Source organism: Coturnix japonica, chromosome 2, assembly GCF_054131305.1.
Source record: "Coturnix japonica strain WE chromosome 2, WE-NBRP24, whole genome shotgun sequence".
Classification (NCBI taxonomy): Eukaryota; Metazoa; Chordata; class Aves; order Galliformes; family Phasianidae; genus Coturnix; species Coturnix japonica.
Window position 1 is genome coordinate 108,938,795 of NC_140664.1, and position 21,227 is coordinate 108,960,021.

The 21,227-nt window shown below is 40.4% G+C and overlaps 1 protein-coding gene across 5 annotated transcripts in view; it reads right to left on the reverse strand.

Moving 5' to 3' along the window:
- Positions 1–21,227, reverse strand: part of CREB5 (cAMP responsive element binding protein 5) — a 241,291-nt gene that overhangs the window by 67,252 nt on the left and 152,812 nt on the right. For all 5 annotated transcript variants that reach the window (XR_014943626.1, XR_014943625.1, XM_015853850.2 and 2 more), the window contains 2 exons: positions 3,845–3,971; positions 1,793–1,903 (listed from right to left, as the gene is read on the reverse strand). Coding sequence is in view for 3 of the 5 variants with exons in the window: in XM_015853850.2 (XP_015709336.1) it covers positions 1,793–1,903; positions 3,845–3,971 (238 nt within the window). In the remaining 2 variants the exon portion in view is untranslated. The remainder of the gene's footprint in view (positions 1–1,792; positions 1,904–3,844; positions 3,972–21,227) is intronic.

Here is a 21,227-nt window from a genome sequence, read left to right on the forward strand (position 1 = left end):
ATTTTTTCCATCCCTGCAATAGCGGTAGAAAACCCCCCGGAAGCAAATGCACTGTATGCTCACTACACAGTGTTTTGGAAATCATGGCATTTTCTATCTGAAAGAGCCATACGTTTATATGTTAGGTTTAGGGATTAAACCTGTTTATTCAGATTAAAAAGTAATTTGCATTAATGTACAGTTTCAAATGTTAAAGTGCAGAATTTTCATCACACACACCAATAACTTAATCTTGTTCTTGAGTAGCCACACATTTCCAGTAAAGAAAAGGCAGGGGTTGTGGGGATGGGGGAGTAAACGACAGAAATTTTAGTCCCCAAAACAGATGCCAGTTAGGGATTTATTCAGCCAAGGAGTATTTAGCTTGGCTCAGCTTTGCTCAAGTTGAAAAAACACTTGCCTATTCCAAAAAGATTTAACAAGCTCTGCTGCAGATGCTGTTGCCATTTGGCATGTCACCGTCACTGTGTGGTACAGCGCAGAGAGAACTCTTGACCACAGGTTTTCCTTGGCTGGGACAGCCAGAGTTTTTGGCCATTGCTGCTCTGCTGGCCAACTGGCTGCATGTTTACGGAGTGCGGTTTTAGACGGGGTGTTAACAGAGGTTGGGTTAACAGCCTAACCCAGACCAACAGCGAGGTGAAGGCGTGACCTATCCGATCTAAGAAAACAGAGACTGTATATTTTGCTGCTCTTAACCAAGAGTCCCTTGCATGCACCATGCCTAGAGACAAGAAGATATTTTTCTTTGCCTCAGGATAGATGACAACATTAAAAGCTGTACCAATCATGCAAAGTAGAAATATATAAAAACATGTGGTTGCTTAATCTTTGTCAGCTTGATTTCATTCTCTCACTTATGACAATTTTATCTTGGCATAACGCCACTGAAAGAACTTCAGTGAAATCATTCTTATTTTCCACTACAATGAGATATCTTGAGAGGATAAAAACCCTACAGAGTTAAATTGCAAATCTCTGTCCTCATATTTCTACTAACCCGTAAATGGCAGCTCTGGAACTAGAAAAGCCTATGCTTGCTAAGGACTCAACACTAAGGAACTCAGTCCCAGGTTATCAGTGCCAAATTCCTCAATGAAAGTGCATATAAAACTGAAGAAAACTTCCACTTATAGCTTAGTTAACCTACATTAATCCTATACCACTGCATACATCCAAGAGGCCTTGACCTCTAAAGATACACAACTTTGAAAAACACTATGACATTTAGATCCAATCAATAAATTACTTTAGTCTGAAGTCTGGTAATTATTTCTGATGGGAACATCTTTGTCGCAATTAAGCAAAAGAGAATACTGTATTTTTACATATATCATTTGGTCTGCTTTTCTAACTCTAGCAGTACAGACACATTATGTGCTTATCTGGAAAAAACAAGGACTACATACATCAGACACATTTTACATCACTTTTGACTGAGAATTTTCTTCAAGCCAAGTCTTGGAGTACAGACACCACCAGAGAACCAGCCAGATCATTCGCTTAAATTCCACTAATCTGCACCAAAAATCCCATTTAGCACGGTTCGGATCAGAGAGCCCGCTCTTTAATTCAGTTCTCTCGCTGAGAGTTCAGCTAGGACTGGTAACATCTTGAAAGTTCACAGACTAAACTGACACAAAGGCAATTTACTGCAGCGTATTAAAAAGAGTGTAACGTATGACTAAGAATGAAGTAAGCAGTGTCTGGCTACATCCCCCACTGTCTGGGTAGCCAGTGTGCAGGAGGAGTATAAGAAAACAAAATAATTTCAAAAAGTTTTCCATTTTACCATTTTGGCTTCTGAATGCATTGGGGGGACTTGAGGTGAAGCACAAGGGTTGTTGAGGTTTGGCCCCTGCATTCCCATGATGTTGGAGTTCATTGACATTTGTCGCTCCATCTTTTAAAAGAAAAAGAAAAAAAAGAAAGGTTTCAAAGTGTCTACAGACATTCACAAGTATTTATGCCTGGTTTCTACTTAAATGGACTCAGCTTTATTTCTTCAAGTCAAGACTGGAAAAATAACAATCTGTGTTGTGAATTGCATGTGTGTATGCACTCAGGCGTGTGTTTCATCAGAGTCGGCCCTAAAAACTCACAGCCAATTATAAGGAAAGGGATTCTTTACTAAACAAATGTAGCAGACACCCCAAGTTTGTGCTTTTTTGTAATGATTTTCTTCCTTTCAGTATAACAACACTTGGAGTTAAGTGGTTTTAAAAGCATCACTGTATAAAGCTGTGGGTTCTCCTGTCATTGCATGCCCAACTTAGCCTGTTAAAAACATAAATAAAAATCTACAGTCTTGAGTATATGGAAACTGAATTGGCTCATTTTCCTCCACTGTGACTGACCAGCTGAGCGGACTTTTCCATATGTCTTGTACAGGAAGCTTTCATGTACTGCTGATGCAGCAAAAAAACAATGCAGGACTCCTTCTCACTATGCAGAGCACTTTCTGCAAGTTAAATTCACCATGTGAGTGAGGGACACAGTTTTCAATTGAAACCTAATGGCAGTAAAGTCTGGATAAAATAATACTGTAGTGCTATCCTTCAAAATATGGATTTTTACTGCTGCTACACCACTGGTCTTCACGCAGAAGGGTTGAGGTGACAACTAGGGTTACGGTTCTGCTTTCAGGCAGGTGCTGCATCATCCTGCCTCAACTCAGCCCAGTATTTGAATTGTCAGCTCATGGAAGAAAGCAGTTCATAGAGCCTCCTCAGCTATTCCAGATAGGGGAGCTACTTTTTGTGCACCATCATCAGGTAGTGACTCCCATTCTCCATGGCCTCAGCACAGATGTGTGTTGGTCACCTGTGGAAGAAGCCCTAGTAGCCAATTCCCATTGGCTCTACAGCAGGTCGCAACACTGTCCCCAGGACAGAAGCAGTCCCCACAGTGATCTAGTCCAAATTCCCTTTGGAAGGGCTATGGACAGGAGGAATCATGTCTGAGAGGTTTTCACCTGCTTCTATGCAAGCACAGCAGCTCAAAGAGCACCCCAACAGTACCCCAATGGCCCAAGCCTACCCGAAATTGGGATGTTTGCTCCATTTCAGGTTCATCAGCAAATATGCCCCAAAAAAATCCTAAAAATCAGAACTGTCCACAGAGGCATTTCTTACATTTTTGGGTTGAACTTCCTGGTCGATACTCCAGAAAAATGTTATTGGTAAGTTACTAATTTACAACTTATTAACTACTGCTTACATAGCAGCCGACCTGAATCTTCTTACCTCCAGAATGTTCCCCTTGCCCCAGCAGAGCCAGAACAAGCAGCATTTGCCTCTTACTCCTATCTACTCAATCTCAAATTGCCTTATAAACTGAACATCATGTGATGAAGCACAAACTTCCCCTTAAACACTCCTTTCTTCTCCAGGCCACCTTTACACATTTCCATCTCTTATCTGCCCAAACGTCTTATACTGAAAGGGCTGTTAGAATTGAGTGCAGATTACCACTGCTGAAGAGGATTACTTCTGAGTTTGTTAGCATAACCCATGCACACAACTTTTCCAGTTTTGTCTGACTTTAGTAAAATCTTTTTGTTCCAACACAGACATACTGATCTCACAAACACAACCAAGTGTGAGAACCAGAAACTGTAGTATCATGTAAACTGTTTCTAATCGCTCTCACACTAATTAACATTCCATTAACTGCATAAGAAATGCTCTTGTGCAAGATGAAGCAGAGAAAAAGGTCCAGCTTCTTCAGCTTCTTTAGCTCATTACACTGAATATTTTATTTTATTTTATTTATTTATTTTACAGTCCAACACTTACACCTCTTCATAGGCTGAAACAAAGGGAAAATAAACAACAAAACTTACAGGCATGAGTACAGCAGAAGATCCGGGCATGGTAGGATTGGGCAGGGTGCCAGGCATAGAGGCTGGCATAGGCTGTCTTTGTCGGTTGTGTAGATGCAATAGTGAAGACAGAGAACCTGGGACAGGCCTAGGAGAAAAGGAAAGAAAACCGTCAAGGGCTTTAGGGACCCAAACATGCCTTACACTGCCAGCCACTGGTGGGAAAAGATTTTAGACAAGCAGGCACAGATAAGGCACTCCAGCATTTTCCTCTCCTGCACAAATCAGTAGGACAGAAAGTTTTCAAGAAACAGATAACTCACACTTCCATTACTATACACTGAGTAAAGCATTGGAGAGAACATGAATATAAACCTGACAGCAGTCCTGAGCCAATGCACCTCTGCATTGCACAGTGGTCAGTAGATTTCTACTGGTAAAACATGGCGATTTCCTTGTGATCTACATCAGTGTATTCCTGTACATTCTGTCCCCAGTAATGAAGATATTTGGATGACCATTTTGCAGACCACAACAGAAAATTTAGCATACATATTAACTTTGAAGCTTTATCAGTTGTAAATAAACTATTCCCAAATGAGTATGCCATCTCATCTCTTGACATTCTCTCTTGTAAAATTCTACCAAGCATTTGCTCCAAAGAGAGGCCCAGCTAGAATGTCACCAGGACACAGAAATGGGAGCAGAGAGTGGGAAAGAAAGGAAATTAGTAAAATTAATCAGTAAAATTACATTCAGATTAACTAGCTTGTAAAGGAAAAAAGTAAAGAACATAAAAAATAAGAGCGTGATATTTTGGCAGAAGGAGTTTAACAGATTTAGAAATATTTTTTAAGTACAGCAGAGGGAAAAAGTACATGTAGGCCTACTAACGTAGAAGAACCATAAAATTAATAGATTAAACAAAGCTAGGACTACTATTTAAACATGTTAAAGTCACACAGAGTAGAACACTGCATTGTAATACACCACTTACACTGCTCATTAGGCAAGAGATACCCATAAAGGTACAGGAAGGAACAGAGAGAAGAGGACAAAACTGGGCAGTTTGAAGAGCCTCTGCAGGGGGGAGCAAAGGAAGAGTCTGAAGGTGTCCGGAGTCTCTGAATATCAGAGCTGCTTTTCACCCATGGCAAAAGCATCTTTTGCTTCAGAGACAAAACTATACCTATCCACAAAAGCCTCAGACTCAGGCTGGGCTGGTCAGGAAAGTGGAGTCATAGCCTCAGAGCTGTGAAGGGGAAAATCGCTTCTCCCACTTAACTGAAACACACCACACCCAACAATGGGACTTCTTGCTCTTTCAATTGTAGGCAACACTGGAAACCATGAATGGATTCACCTCTCTTCTGACATTAACTGTCCTGCTATTTATCTAGCAACATGCAAAGAGGCCAATGGCTATAAGCAATGGTATTCAGACATCCCAAATGGAAGAAACAATATCCAGCCTCCCAAAACAGTGGTGTCTGTCTCACGGAAACATCAGCTTCCTCTGACCTGCAGGTCTCATCCTCTCCTGCCCAGAGTTCAAACCTCCCAAACTCACTTGCCCAGAGCTTCCCAGTATCATTACTGGGTTTTCAGTCCTTCAGCCCTCCTCTCTTAAAGCTTGCTCTCCCCAAGAAGCATTTCACCCCACACAATGCCACCACCAAGACCTTGTCCTGCTCTCCCTTGCACTAGACACCCTTGTATCCTACTCCTCTGTCCTCAGCTGCCCTCTCCTTGGCAGCTGCAAATCATGAACCCATCCTTTTGTCCTGTTTCTCTATGAAGAGAAGCAGCCTGTGTTTTCAAGGACATTTAAAAAATCCTTCCAGACACATATAGTACTTATTCAGAAGAAAAAATAAAACAAAACTACAACACAATAGTAACAAAAGTAGCTTACATATAGACAAGAATCTGTCCCTGGTTATCTGCTGCAGGAACATGATGTGCATTACATCTTCATACACCCAAAGAAACTCGAGACAGTGTCTCTCAAATATGTGGTATAATCCTGTGAGTGGTGCGTGTGCAAGAAGTACTGTCATCAAATGCAGATCACCTTCTGGGTAAAGGAACACTATGGCCTGTCATCACATCACTGAGCCAGGGGTGTTGTGGAGGTACTGTAGGTGGAATGGGTCTTGTGCAGGAAAAAGAGCTCAGAAAATAAAGAACACAGTCCTCAACCTATCCCACTCTCCAACAAAAATGCAGCTGCTCCCTGCACCAGCACTCATTTGAGTATAGGGGACAACAAATAATTAGGACAGGGTCAGAAAAGTAGATACAGTGCTAAGATAAGGGAAGAGGGAAAGGAGGAAAATTCCAGTTCGAACGTGAGAAGGAGATCAGATTTGCTACCCTGCAGGGAACAAGCCTTGAACTTCCTCCCAAGGATGGCTGACAAGGACAAGAAGGGATAGCGCTGTTGCGCTGCCACTTGGGTCCACCAGCTGAGACACAGCCTACAGGGAACTGTGCTGGATAACAGGAGGAAAACATCATAAAAATATCACTCGAGCTTTTGTGTGACCAAAGTAAAACAAATGCCATGACAACAGCCCCTTCCTCACTTAGTCATTCATAGACTGTTCCATATATGGACCCCTTGTACAACTCACTGGTTTCGTAATAACCTTAGGTGTTAGGCTGTTTGACAGAAACTTAGCTTTGCCTGACCTATGTAATTTGTGCACGTGATTCTCAAGGGACTGCACAGTTTGAGTCTTGCTTAAATATGTCACAGAGCCAAAAACATTTCCAAAATTGCTTTAATGAGTTTGGGAATATGGGACTCGGGCAAAAGGGAATTATTAGTATTTATTAAAATGGCAAAGAAGCTTCTTCTCTGTCCCCAGTTTCACCTTTAAAGCTGCTTTGCTTTGGGGGTCTGTATAGTCTTTACACTCAGCTAGAGAAAGAAAAAAAAAAAAGAAAAAATCCTGTACTTCAGGTATTTCTTCTTTCTAAACCACAGATCTGCTCCCAAGTGTGTTTCTGCAAAGAGCTGCAGAACAGTCAGAGAAACCCCGTGCTTCAAAGTTGACCTCCTTGTCAAAAAGTCTGCACTACTCCTGACACCAGTAAAAGTGCTACATAATACACACCAGGCTCAGCTCTCTATTGAGGTAGCCCTGACATTGGCCAGTGCTTATGGATACTTCTGCTGCTTCCACACCGAGCACAGGTCATTGATTAATATGAACTCACGTGCACTTGCACTGTGAGCTCAGGGAACATTTAAGGCACAGAACCTACATATACAGAGGCTGAGAAACTCAGTTTGTCTAGTTCTAAGGCATTTCTTCTTCTTCCAAGGACAACATAATCTCTTTTGTTGTTGCTCTCTAACCTGCAGCAAAGAGTGTCAATAAGAGTTTATAATTGTTATTTAATGTTGGACACATTGACTGCTTCTCTCTCCACAAATGCTGAGAAGGTGCATCATGCAGCCTGTCCATCAAAACTGCTGACCTAAGGATTTTAATTCCTTGGCACCTGTGCAGCTAAATAAATAGGGTTGTTGGGCAAACAGCCCACAAATAAAGGACGGATAAGATAGAGAACTGGCAAGCACTCAACCTCACTGAAAAAAAACTGGCCATCTGTGGGGTTTTTCCCAACTTTTAAGAATTTTCATCTCGTTCCCACAGGATCCTGCTGTTGGACACAATGAGATCTCAGTCTGGACTTGTATGCCACCTCTTTGGGCCTGGATGGATATCTGTACGGTGGCTTAGTAGAATACCACATGTTAGCTGGGCTGCTCTAACTGACCACGTTGGCTCTCCTCCCTCCTCACAGTTGTGCTAACACCGTGACTCATTGCTGCTAACATTTAAGCAGATGGGCGGTACCCTGCTAAGCTATGGTGACTCGATTGTGTTCCATCATATGATTCCATCCAACAATTAAAGATAAATCCACTAATGTAATCAAATATTCATGTTATACGCTTTGCTATGTGTCTTCTTGATTAATACCAAATATTCTGTCTTCTATGATGCAACTCCTCTCTGAGCCAGTATTTTAGATTGTCCAATGACTAAACACTACATTTGTCTATTAAAAGACCAGGCTTCCTTTAACTTGCACTCATCAAGGATTATTTCTGCAGATGACAATTTGGTGCTGAGCTCTCATGATATTAGGTCAGTACTGACCCAGATCATTCAGGCCAACTTGCAGAGGGCAAATGCTATTTAAAGCGTCACTGCCGTATGTTTTCTATTAAGACACAGCACTTCTGGTCAGTGGGTCTTACCACACCCCCTCTCCCACTCCTTACCCTCCTGCATGTAGTATTTATGCAGGGTCAGCAAGAATAGCTACACCACCACCCAGCTTGTTCCAGCATACCTAGCTCTTCACTGGAAAAAAAAAACAAAAAAACAAACAAAAAAACAAAAAACCAAAAAAACATATTTGGAGGTGCATTTGAGCAAACAAACTCCTGTCTTGATTTTCTATGGCCTCCAGACCCAGACAGCTCATACAGAAGAGCCCATAAATGGCTGGCTGTGCTGTAGCAATTTGCCATGCTGGGTCAGCACTAGTTCAGGGATTTCTGCACCATACTCATTACACAACACAGAATAGACTTGCTCAGACTTCAGTGTTTCTTTATATATACATATGTACACATACATATACATATGTATATACATGCATAATTATTACAACAGTTCCTGTGCCTGGAAGCCTTGACTTAAAAGCCAAAGTGAGGTTCTGCCCCAAGATACTTACAGATCAAGGATAAAATGGGGAATAAAAAATCAGCATGTGCATGTGGTCTGGGCTGCTTTTGGGCTGAAGCATCCAAGCTGAGAATGAGCGCTGTTGGCAATTGTCAAGACTGAATGTCTCACAGACCACAGGCTACCATTATCATAATTTTTTTCACTGATAAACAGTAAGTTCACTGAAGAATGTGGTTCTACAGACCAGCTGCAGATCACTTCCACAGCAGCTGCTGAGGGCAGAGTAGCAAACCTGAACGCTGTCCTTGGTCTTCTATATTTGAAAAATTAGCTAGAAGGTAAAGAGGTGGAGGGGATGTTTTAACACGAGAGAACTGTACTGACTAGAGGAACTGGCTCACCTGCACAGTGCCATTACTTAGGTTTATCAATCCAGCTGTGGCTTTTCTCATTTGTGGTCCATTATTTGAGATGGACTCTCCCCCGGAAAATAGGATGGCTCTGTATAATTTCAGTGTATTCATTTGTCATTCAGAGTAGGAAAGCAAAAACAAACACAAAAGAAAGCAAGAACAAAGCTTCAAACAAGTACTTGGAATATCTTGCATAGTTCCAGGGACCTCACCTGACCTGCCATATCCCACGTTTAACAACTATTTAATCACAGCATCATCAGAGAGCCAAGCTTTCCAAGAAAGAGGAGCCTTATGTCACCAGTTTTGTTTTTTTCCAGAGAGCCAAATCATGTTCAGGAGAAAACTGGCACCTAAAATTACTGGATCTTTGCCAACCTAGTAAAGATCCTTGTTTGTATTTCTCAGACAATTCAGACATCTGCACGATGTGGGTAGATTATTATTATCAGGAGCAGACATTTATACTGCGGTGGTGCCCAAAGGTCCCAGCTGGGACCGGGACCCCATTGAGCCTGGCACTGTACAAACACAGATAAGCGGCAATTCTTACACAGTGTGTTTACAATCTAGAGACACAAAACAGATGAAAAGTTGAAGACAGAGACAGAACATGGAAGCAAATAAATATGCTAGAGAGTTGGAGACAGTTTAGTGGCACTCCTCTGCTTGTTTTACCGCTTCTTTGTATGTTTTTTTATTTCACTCATATAAGCTCAGATATGTTAGGGCTGAGGAAGTTTGTAAGAGGAAGGGAGTAACTCAGATTGAGACACAGGAAGGGCAATGCTACAGAGAGGGAAAACTGTGGCTCATAACTTCGAAGATTTTGCAATACTTCTGTTTTTTAAACAGTGTGTATATGTTTTTACATAGGTGTTACCATAAGGATTTTCCCAAGGCTGGACAAGAAGAGATCACAGCCTGAGAAACTAGCTGATGGTAAATACACTGGCAAAGGGAAAGTGATGCTTGACACTGTAATGAGAAGCTGGAGGAGTGAGATAAGATAAGGCTAAGCTGCGAAAAGGCTTAAAGACAAGAAGCTTCATTCAGAAGTGAAGAGAAAGCCAACTTAAGTGTTTGAGGAGAGCTGGCATAATTAAGGTAACAAGCTGTACACTGTCACAGAGGTAGAAGGAATGCAGTAACAGGTAGACATACGAAATGTTATGTATGCAGTCAAAAGCCAGCAAAGAGATGTTTCTTCTCAGTTCATATATTCTTTGATGTCGTGTGAGTAGGTGTTCAGTGGGAAGAAAACAACTCCATCAGAAATGCATTCTTGCTCAACAGTTTTAATCCACAGGAATAGAACATCTAACTGAAGGGATAATAATAAAGAATAAAGCAATATAGATAATATATATAATATAAGATAATATAAATAATAAAGCAATAAAGAATGGATGTGTGTACAGGAAGATACAAGAAATCTGTGCAAAAATGCCTCCAAAATATGTTAAGAATGCTGTACTTTTCAGCTGAGACTACAGGAGAGAAGCCCCTCAAATCAGTAGCCCCACTGCTGTAATGTATTCAGTGGCCCAAACTCTGTTTAGGGATTTAGTCAATGATAAAACTTGCCTTTAGAAACTCCAATTGCATTAATGCCACCTATACTTCCTGAACACATGTTCAAGGAACCTCTGCAAATTAAGTGTGAGTAGAAGGACCAGCAGGTCCTTGGAAGCCTCAGAGAACCCATTAACATTTGCCTTTTGGCTCTCACAGGTCTTAGAAACTGCTGGTTTCAATCTTCCTTTCTCTCTAAATATTTCACTGGGTATTATTGCCTGACCCATTACAAGAAAAATAAGGAAAGCTAGAATGGTTTCTTAGACTACAGGCTCCTCCGAGAAGTTTATGTTCCACACAATGTTATGCACACAGCTGGAACTCACAAATGATATGTGGAGGATAATGACATAGTTAAAGCAAAACAAGGAAACACAGTGAAAGGCAGGTTCGAGGGATTATAAAGAGCTACCTCATATAAAAACATATTCTTGTAATAAAAAGAAAAAAACATGGGATAAAAACAAAAAATCTGCAGCATAAACATGAAGAACACTTAATCATGAAGGCAAGCCACAATGCCAGACCAATCCCATTGCTGTCACGTTCTCCCAGCTCAAGCAGGACCAAAAGCTTAGTTCTTCAGGAAAATAAATGACTCTGTATCACCACAAATAAAAGTGATTTGTTTTTCTTTGAAGAAAAAAGGTGGCAGTAATACTGAAACGCGGGTAACGGCAGCTGACCTAAAAACAGGAATAATAGCAGCCATAAAACTTGCACAAATGCTTTCTAATATGTCTGTTCTTTTTAAGGATTAGGCTTAAGGATCCAGCCTGGAAAATTCATGAAAACTTGAAAATGTAAGGCTCATTGAGAAAAAATATCACCAGATTAAAAGACTGCAAAGAGTCCTATTCCCTATCCAGACAGAAGTGACAACTGAGCACCAAACAACTGCTTGCCAGGTTGCTACGTGAAGGTGTCGGACACAGACACTTCACAGCAGTGCAAATGGCTTTTACTTAACATTCATAACTCTGCATGTGAAAAGGATAATAGGTTACAAACAGGATGGTGAAAAAATGCCTTTTAATACTGTTGGGTTGAAAGATTATCTGGAAAGCTCTTAGTGAGTGGTGTGTATCAGCAGATTCCAATATTGAAAATACAACAAAACAAAAAAAAATAATTATATTTCTGTTTCTATTCACACTTACTATTCAGAGCAGTGAAATTTAATTGAAATCGTAAGATAAAAGTTCTTTGTAAACCCTGCTTTATAATAAAAATGAAAAAAGAATCTTTTTGAAGTGACTATTTTCCCCTTTTTTTTAGTTCCTTTTTTTTTTTTTTAACAAAAAAAAACTTCCCAAACAAAGCAGAATTTTGTGTCTGAAAATAAGATGGTGAATTACAGCAGAGTCATGAAAACAAAGAACCAACAGTTTCTCCAGTGCAGGCTTGTTACCATGAGCTAATAATTCCAGACTTTAAGCAAGCTGAGCCTCTTTTTTAATAACTGCATGCCTCTAGGCAAAGTATTTCTACTAAAAATTATTGAGGCATGGAACAGGGCAAGGTGTGTGAGCTAATGTTGGATTGTTCGGTTACTAAACCAACTCCTATAGCAGTGAGCCTGCTCTGAACTGACAGATTATTTCTCTGTATACACTTGTATAAACACACTGCTTAAGGTTGAAATCTGTGTAAGCTTTCTTTTCAATTAAAATGTCAAAGATGACAGCACTTGTTTTCACTGTCCTCAACAGAATGATGGATGCAACAGCAGCAGTTTCATGCCTCTGTGCTCCAGAGAAGTTTGTCTGCCTGGGTGTCTAAGATGTACTTGCTGATCTTATACATCCGCAGGCAAAAAGGACTACTTGAACATTTTATGCACTGGATGGCTTAACGTCTTGTGACTTTCTGTCCTCAAAGTCTCCTCATGTGCCCCCATATCCAAAGCTGTAAAAGTCAGAGAAAAAAGTCTGATGTGCCCAAAGAGAAAGTCCTGAATTAAAACAGTAGGTTGCTGCTCAATGGGCTGGCCTATAATCCCAGACTGATTTCCAATCAAGGGCAACTCACTTCAGGCACCCAACTCAAGTCCGCACAGAAACAAATGTGCCCTGGGTGGTTAACAGAAAGACCAGGGCCACCCCAAAAGAAGCATTCATCAACTTTATTAAAGTCTGGGATAAATCTTGGAGATATTCAAAAGCCATTTGGGCATGGCCCTAGGAGAAGCAGCTCTAGGTGATGCCACATGAGCAGGGCTATTGGACCAGATGACCTCCTGAGGTTCCTTCCAGCCTCAAACACCCCATGATTTTGGGAATCTTTACATTTCTTCCATTCCATGTCCATGAAACCAAATAAAACCTTATCCATCAGCTTCTCACTCATTTTTGTTATCTAGAACGGGTACAAAGCCAAAAGTAGTGGCTCTGGATGTTGCTGAGTCAGAAGGTCATGCTGGGATAAAGCTGGCTATTATACACTGGCATAACATTACTGTAGGACCTGTATCCCCATTTTGTCCACAGTTTTGCCAGAGGAAAGGCTAACTAGTCAAAACAGTCTCTGTGAAAAGTGACAGCATCTGACTTCAACAGATTCAGTTTTAAAGCTGACAAGACACAGATGTGCTGTACGCAATATGGAACTGTATTTTTGCCCATAGTCACTAGTGAGGAAAATCAAGCAGGTATTTTCATTTGAGTTGAGATTCAAATTCTACCCTGAACACTCAAAATACTACAAATTTAACACATATCTTAGAAATTTTTAAGAAGACATTATTTAAGAAAATACAAGCTCAACTTCTTAAATGCCATACCAAACATGTAAAAGAAAATTAGAAGCTTGGAAAAGTTGATATGCAATGAGCAGCACACCAAAATCCAGTCCTTAATCTCATCCTTTAACAAGAATACCAGTGAAATAGCACACACAGACCTTTGTGCTCACTACTTCCCTTCAGCCACTTGCACATGCTCTTGTACAGTCAAGCTCTCACTATAGCCCCAAATAAAGTCAGCACCTCTGTGCTAACTGCCCCATGCTTTTTCAGTGTCTCAAATCTGTCATTTCAGGGATGGCACTGGAAGATAAAGGAGAGGAGGTACATATGTAAAGGGGGACTCCGAGTTAACTTTTTTGCAAGTCACCTACAGATGTGAAAATATCCTATTGTAGCTCATAGCTCTGTATCTTCAGTAACCCTCTTCCCACCTCAGTCCACACACTGATTCCTTTCAAACATTCATAAAGAACATATGACACTTCTGGAAGGAACATTTGCACATGCTTCATCTTTTAAACATGATAAATTTCCCACCCTACACCTGCATCAGTGCAGATGATGAGAAGCACAGGAGAGAGGTGAATCTTAAGGCAGAAGGAACAAAGTCACTGAGAACTGCTTCAGCACCAAGCTAACACTTGACTGTTCTTCTCATTTAAGGACACACTGCCCTCTCTTCCTGCATATCACCCAGAAATGATACAGATTGAGAACATCTGTCGAGTAAACAGGAATCCCAAACTCATCTTCAGCATTATTTTCATAGCATGGACAAACTTACTAAAGGCTAGAAACCACTTTAGGTGCTACTCAAAATCCCCCTGAAAAGCATGTATTACAGGACAGCATGCTCCAAAATTCTATGTGCCGATGACAGAAGTGGTACAGGTGTAGCAGTGGCTGCAGATTTCACCCAAGTTCAGCTGCTGACACAGCCCTGCAAGAATGTGCCCTGTTTTCCAGCAGTGTGCAAGGGGAAAAAGTGACAGCACATTGCGGCCATTGTCCACATGTGCAGCCACAAACCACTGGGGAAATTTCTCTCTCTATGCATGCATGCACACAGAGACAGCAAAAGAGAGCAGCCAGTGAAAAAAAGGTTATTTTATTCTTGCAACAAAATGTACATTGTCACTGTGACTTCCAGCCGCTATCTGCGCCCACTCTCTCTTTTAAAGCACTGGTTTGAGCATGAACCTGCAGCTAATTTTGAGGTTAGAGTTCATTTGTTTTCACATCAATGCAATTAATTTCCACTGGAAACTGCATCTCAGGCATTCAATCAAAATAGGCCTAAAAAAATTCTGAAAAGCTCATCTGTCTTCAATCTATATAATGTTTTAAAAATTGGATGCATGCCCTGAAATAACATTGCACTTCACAAAGCTTAAAGCTCTAAACTTGAGAGTATCAGTTACATTGAAACTGTAGTAAATTAAAACATCCAGTTCTGGTTTGCTCTGATTTATAAATATCGACAAAACTACTACTGCAGTCATTACCACTTTGGGTGCTCAGAGTTGAATTTTCATCAGTTCAGGGTTATTTTCATTCTTATTGTGGCTACAGTAGCCTTTCAAGCTACAGATCAGGTTCCAGATAACATGTAAATCTTAAATCTTAGTTTTAAAAATATGCATACAAACCAGCCAAAATTCATAATAAAAAACAGTAATTCTGAATAGTCCATAATGTCAGTCAGATACCGAGCTCTTTTTTTTAGTAATCTACAGCTTAAGGCAGAAAGGATCGTTACTATTCTGAAATCTTTTAAATAAAAGTGAGTGGAAATGAGATAAAACATGGAAAGGTGAATATATAAAACTTCTGCTTTGGTTTGTTTTTTAAACAGAAATCTGTTGCCTCTCTTGAAAAGTTCTTTAGCATGAGAATCAAAAGTATTTCAACATTTTCTTCTTCTCAGCCAGAATATGCAAAACTTTTCCCCTAAACACCTCTGAATAATAGTCTACCTGGTGACATCAAAATGTGCTTGTTTATGAACAAAATATCATGGAGGAAATATAAACCTTAAAATAAAGAGAATTCACAAGCTGTAACACAGTTAACACAATCATTTGAGAAAACAATAAGAGAAGCTTGGATCCATCAACTGCAGTAGAGCCAATTCTCAATGGTGTAAAACATGTAGCTTTGCCAAAGACAGTGGATTTAAATCAACTGGGAATCTCACTCATATACCCAAATGCACACACACTCCATAAACACACAGTATATAACATGCATTATGTCTAGTTGTAAAACAAGCCTTGACAGCGATCAATGCTGTATGCTTCAAAAGGAAACAAAAATCCCTGCCTTACACCTTGATAACGGTAGACTACTACCGAGCAATTTCTCCTGACCCCTGGTGGCAATTAGCTTCTAAAGTGAAGCAAAAGAATCACCACAACATTCATAGCATTTTTCTTTCAAGTGTTGGCCAAATGCTACCCTTGCTGCTCTTGATACTGTCACTGAAGCAAATATGCTAACCTGCAATCCAGCTTTCCACTACTTTTTGTTTTCACCCTATTTGACTTGTACAGCCCATGCAGTAGAAAAAAATGAGGAGAGGCTGGTCCTAGTGGGGCAGATGTTTCCTTGGACATGATGGTCTTGCCATTGAAACTCATAGGAGAGCTGCTCTTGCATTCATTTAGAACCAAATAAGGCCTAAAAAATGTATGACATCTATGAAGATATCTTCTTAAATTATACCCTGAAGTGCTGACTGACGTGTGTTAATGACACACTACATCGCACCAAGAAAAACAAAGGAACAAACCAAAGTTTATTTTAAAACTTTACATTCCAATTTGTATTGATATTTCTGGTTTGGTGTTTTGTAGCTGCTTTGTTGGTTTGTTTGTTGTCGTTGTTTCATTTTTTGCCATGAGAAAAAATTTGGGTTAAAGAGGAAATGCTTTACCCAAACTGAACTTTGGTGGAAGACTAGCAGAACATCTCCTGCACCAATTTACAGTGAAGGGCTTAATAATCAAGAATCAGTCATGTAACAAGTTTAGGTCATCTCATCAACTTCCAAGTGTCTGTAGTGAACTAAAACACTGGCTGGGTTTTTTTCTTGATTTTTTTTTAATCTCGTGTGTCTTTAATGTGAACAGTAAGTGTTCACAGACTCCATGAAGACTAAGTTTGCACTGTTTCATTTTTTCTTCCCAGTTTCCCCATTGAAGACTAATGTTGAAACAGAGCTTTAGCTGAAAACAAACAAACAAACCTATTCCAGGAAGGAAAGGAATCGGTGATACAAACAGCAAAGAAAGCACTCAAAGATGTGAATTTAAAACTCCTAATGTACTGCATAACTTTGAGATTTTACGCATTTCTCTCATTCACTCCAGTTTTCAGCATTGCAAGGCAAGGAGAAACTATCTTTGTACACAACAGTTTGAAGAGTCCAGACCAACTAGGCTGGAAGGACTTTTCCACCTGCAGCTGCAGGGCTAAAGTGACCCCACTCGTCGGGCCAGCCCAGACCAAGTCTGCAGGTCTGACACTGGCCCTTCCAGGAACATAAGTGTAGTTGTAGCTGTGCCTTACACTGTCTGACCAATGCTGTGAAACCAAACTCAAGAGCTGCTTTTCAGTGGAGTGCCACCACAACCACTGAAATCAACAGCAGTGTTTGCCTTAAGAGTTTCCAGATTTAAACTGTGGGAATTGCTACCCTGGAGTTGTCAGTGGAAAGCCTTTGACAATGCAATTTGTTTCTCCTGCTGGCCTGACATGTTGACATTCAAAAAACATTAGTTGTATGGGATTTTTTTTCTTTCTTTTTTTTTTCTTCTTTTTTTTTTAAGCTCTTTGTGTGGAGCTGTTGGAAGGGCAGAGAAAAGGATTATTTGTTCGCTAAGGAAGGGAAAGAGCAAGAAGGAGGAGAACAGAAAGACAACCTGCTGTTTTCTTTAGGTCTCCCATAACATAAGCACAGTGTTTGTCACACATGCAGCCTAAGACACGTCTGTACAATGCAAGTGAATGTGTGGAAAATGTTAAATTTACCTAAACAAAAAAGTGGCAGCTCCACTCAGATTACAATAACATAAAATCTATTTGGTTTGGCCCTCAGGAAGCCAGACATTTGACCGATCTGGTTAAAATATCCCAGCAGTCACAGAAATAGGCCTGGACAAAGCCTGTTGCATCACCTGCATTTATTTTTTACTGTTAATATTTAGCAATGGAGGAAAGATACAGATCTGTGCTCTATACACTTGCCATCTCCAACAATATGATCTCAGCTCAGAGAGCAGCAGGAATTTGCACAGCAGTGAGTGTGGCTCACATCCAAGTGTTGGAAGCCATGGCTTACTCGCTCCACTTTGTGTTTTCTGTTGTTGTTCTCTCTCATTTTTTATATATTTATTTTCAATAGGAAAGTCAAATATGATGAGTGCAAAGAATAGCAGCAAAGTTGGATTTTGGATCAGTTTAATTTTGGTTTTGTTTGTTTGTTTTTTTTTCCCATGGTCTCTCCCTAGTTTAGGAAGCCTGGGTTTAAGCCTGGTGTCAGCCTACCAGATAGCGAGTCCTCTGAATAGCTCCACATAAAATTTGATGAGAAATTAAGAGTTTAAGAGTAGTGACTCAGAGGTGTGCCTATTAGAGCAACTCCGAAATTTGTCTTTTATTTCTTTCCCTATAGCAACAAATCAACAGTCAGAATCAACAGCATCACACACCAAATAAATCTGGCCCAGGCTGTGTAGGATATGTAACAAAGGTAATCTATGGCTTAAGAGAAGAAAATGCAGCAGTATATATGCAAGATACTTTGCATTTCACAGACACATACTACCAGCTGTTTATTCTTTAGTTCATGGTTGTACACCTATTGGGAACCTCCCCCACACCTCTGTAAACTTTGCACAGCTCCTGGTCTGATTTCCACTGTGGATTTAACTCTAAGCCACAGATAAGCACAGTACTTGGGGTTTAGAGTTAAGTGTCATTTATTATCATTTCTGACATCTCCATACATTATCGTGAGCTTCTTTTTCACAGGGGATTTGAAATCTGATTTTAATTTGTGGTAGGGTTATGGTCACAATAAATGTCTATTTCAGACATTCATGAGAAGTCTCTAATACAAATGGAAATGAAAAGTGGCTGTTTTCTTGTATTTTCAAACCCATGTATGTAAAACATCCAGTTCAGATCTGTTCCACACGGAAACCTGTTATCGATCCACCACTGCACCCTGACTCCTGCCCTGGCAGCAAGCACCATCATGCTGAGCCATCTCAGCAGGTTTTATAGCTCGCATAATAAAAGCCCAGGTTATGAAATCATTAGCACCTCAGCTGAGGCTGCCACAGGGATGCCCCTCTTAGTTCGTTGTGAAGTGCTTTGGCAGCTATACAATCAGAGAGTGTTTGGATATTGTTGCTTCAGTATCACCACAGAGAGGGAAGTCCCATTACCATTACTAGCACAAGCCACTAAGCCATATCTCAAAGCTCCTCATCCACATGCCTCTTGAACACTGCCAGGGATGGTGACTCCACCACCTCCCTGGGCAGGCTGGTCACTGAGCAAAATGTTTGGATGCTCCTTATTCCAACCTTGAGGCTTTTCTTGTGAGGTTCAGAAATACTGTGAACCTTGTCCCTGCAAATGAGCAAGGCAGCACACCTGTGAGCAGGGTGAAGGACAGGCAGTAGCTCTCACTATCCAGTTTGACTTATACTCAGTCAAGGTAGATGGGGCTGTCGTGTCAATAATGAGTATGGGCATCCAAGACAAGGGAACTTGTGTGAAGGCACTACCTCCAGGTGTCCAGGGGGAACTTGCTGGGGGAAAGGACATTCTACTCACTTGAGCACTCTAAAGGTGCTCAAGTTCATGGTTATTTGCAAAAATGAATTCAACCAGTTTTACCAGCTGCTCAAGACAGAGCACCCAACGAAGAATGTGTGCCAATCAGGTTCACGAACACTAAATAAAGCTGGCTTATGTTGCCATCTTTCTGAATCAATGCTCTGGGTCATGATTTAAGTAATTGAGGCATTGGTGCTTTTTAAAGCAGCATAAGTAAACAGCCAAGCTTGATGTGATATAAAAAGAACCGCAACAGAAAGGAGAACTTAATGTAGTAATGAAAATCACTTACCCTTAATCATCCCTGAGACAGTGTTTTTACAACACTATATGATTTATGCAAGCTGTAAGCATACCTCCTTTGACTTTTCTAATAACAGGGCATCTCAGACTTGCTTGTTGGGATTTGAGTTGGTGGTTTTTTTGTTGTTTTAATCACTATCCCAAGCGCATTACTTAAGCCTTTGATACCTTTTCTGTAAAAGGATTTGCTAAGCAATAAATCATATTCATTTGAAAAGGAAACAAAACAAAGCAAAACAAAAAATAAATAAATCCAAAGAACCCAAAACATTACTAGAAAAGTTTGCAGAAATAAGAGGTTTGGTCACAGGTGTGTAACCAATGCATATGATTGTTTGAAGTCTTAATGAAGCCTACATTTACTGCTGCTGACAAGCGTGCTACTTAGTGCAAGAGACTGTATGAAATGTTCACCGCATGATTTATGATTGTGCCCTTACATTAAATAGGAAGGACTGTAAACTACCTGTTCTCTGCTGAGCACCTCTATGCTTCCTCTTGCATGGAAGGGCCTCAGCTTTTGGAAAAGCCGCACAATTTCTAAAGTGAGTACGCTCTTGTGACACTGAGCCTAGCCAGACCACAAACTATTTTATTATGGCATGCAAAAGCCTATGTGCAAAAACCCCTCTTTAATTAAGATAGAGCAACCAGCACTGTGGTTGTAATTACCTTGGACTGCTTTACCCACGGGCATAATGAAATAAAATTGGGCCCTCTATATTTTTGTTTTTAAACTAAGTAAACCCAAATTAATTTATTCAACTCAAACCAGACAGGTTTCTCTTTAAAAGGAAGGCATATATGGTTGGAGGGGCTGGTGCAGGAGGCAGAGTGACATGCAATGATGACTGTGAACTGCAAACTGCTGGCAAAACATTTGGCTTGCCGTTGGTCCGTGGCCAGTATTTTCCTTTGTTAATGAATCCCACATCTTTTCTAAGTTAAGCATTTCTTCTTCTCCCCCCTCATTTTATTTGAAACATATTTTAAATATTTTTGTTTTTATGACGTCGTGGAACATGATACAGCCCCCTCCTAACCCTGAATATGGGAAAATCAATTAAAATTCTGACATTAAGAGCAATGATATAAACATACGGTTCAACTACCCAGACTTCTTTTTTAAGCAGCGTATCAAGGATCAGTGCAAGGAGAAATAACCAAACGAGAACCCCACATTACTGGGTAAAAATGATAGCAATCAGAATGTCTCGCAGCCAGAACTGTGCCACTCACGAAACATAAAAACTGGCACAAATTTTACAGGTTTTGATAGATTTCTCCAGACATACTCAGGGTTACATATTTTTCAGCTATGTTCTTTTCCAGGGGAAATGACCATTAAAAAACAATAATCCATCCTAAACGCCGTGTTTAATATTTAATACACTTAGTCTCTCTCACCCAAAGGACCTTCATTTATGACTACAAGAATGCAACCTTAAAATGGAGTTTTCTGGGGTTTCTCATTAACTTCTGGCTTTTCTCTGAAGAAAAACGGTAGAAAAAATATTAAGAATGTTTCCATCAGAACAGAAACGTGATCTTCAAATGCAGCGAACATTTTGGGCATCCACTGATACTTGCCCTGCTGAGCACCAGTCCTCCAGACTATGTGACAATAATACCTCTTCAGCTCCCTTTGGTATTTCAAGTTATCAAGACTGCAGGTAGAAAAAAGCAAAAGTCACCTAAACTCCAGGGTATACAGTCACCAAACAGATGATTTCCAACCTGTCACTGGCAAGAAAATAAGTTTTTTCAGCCATTCTCTATGGACATCTAATCTCCAGTCC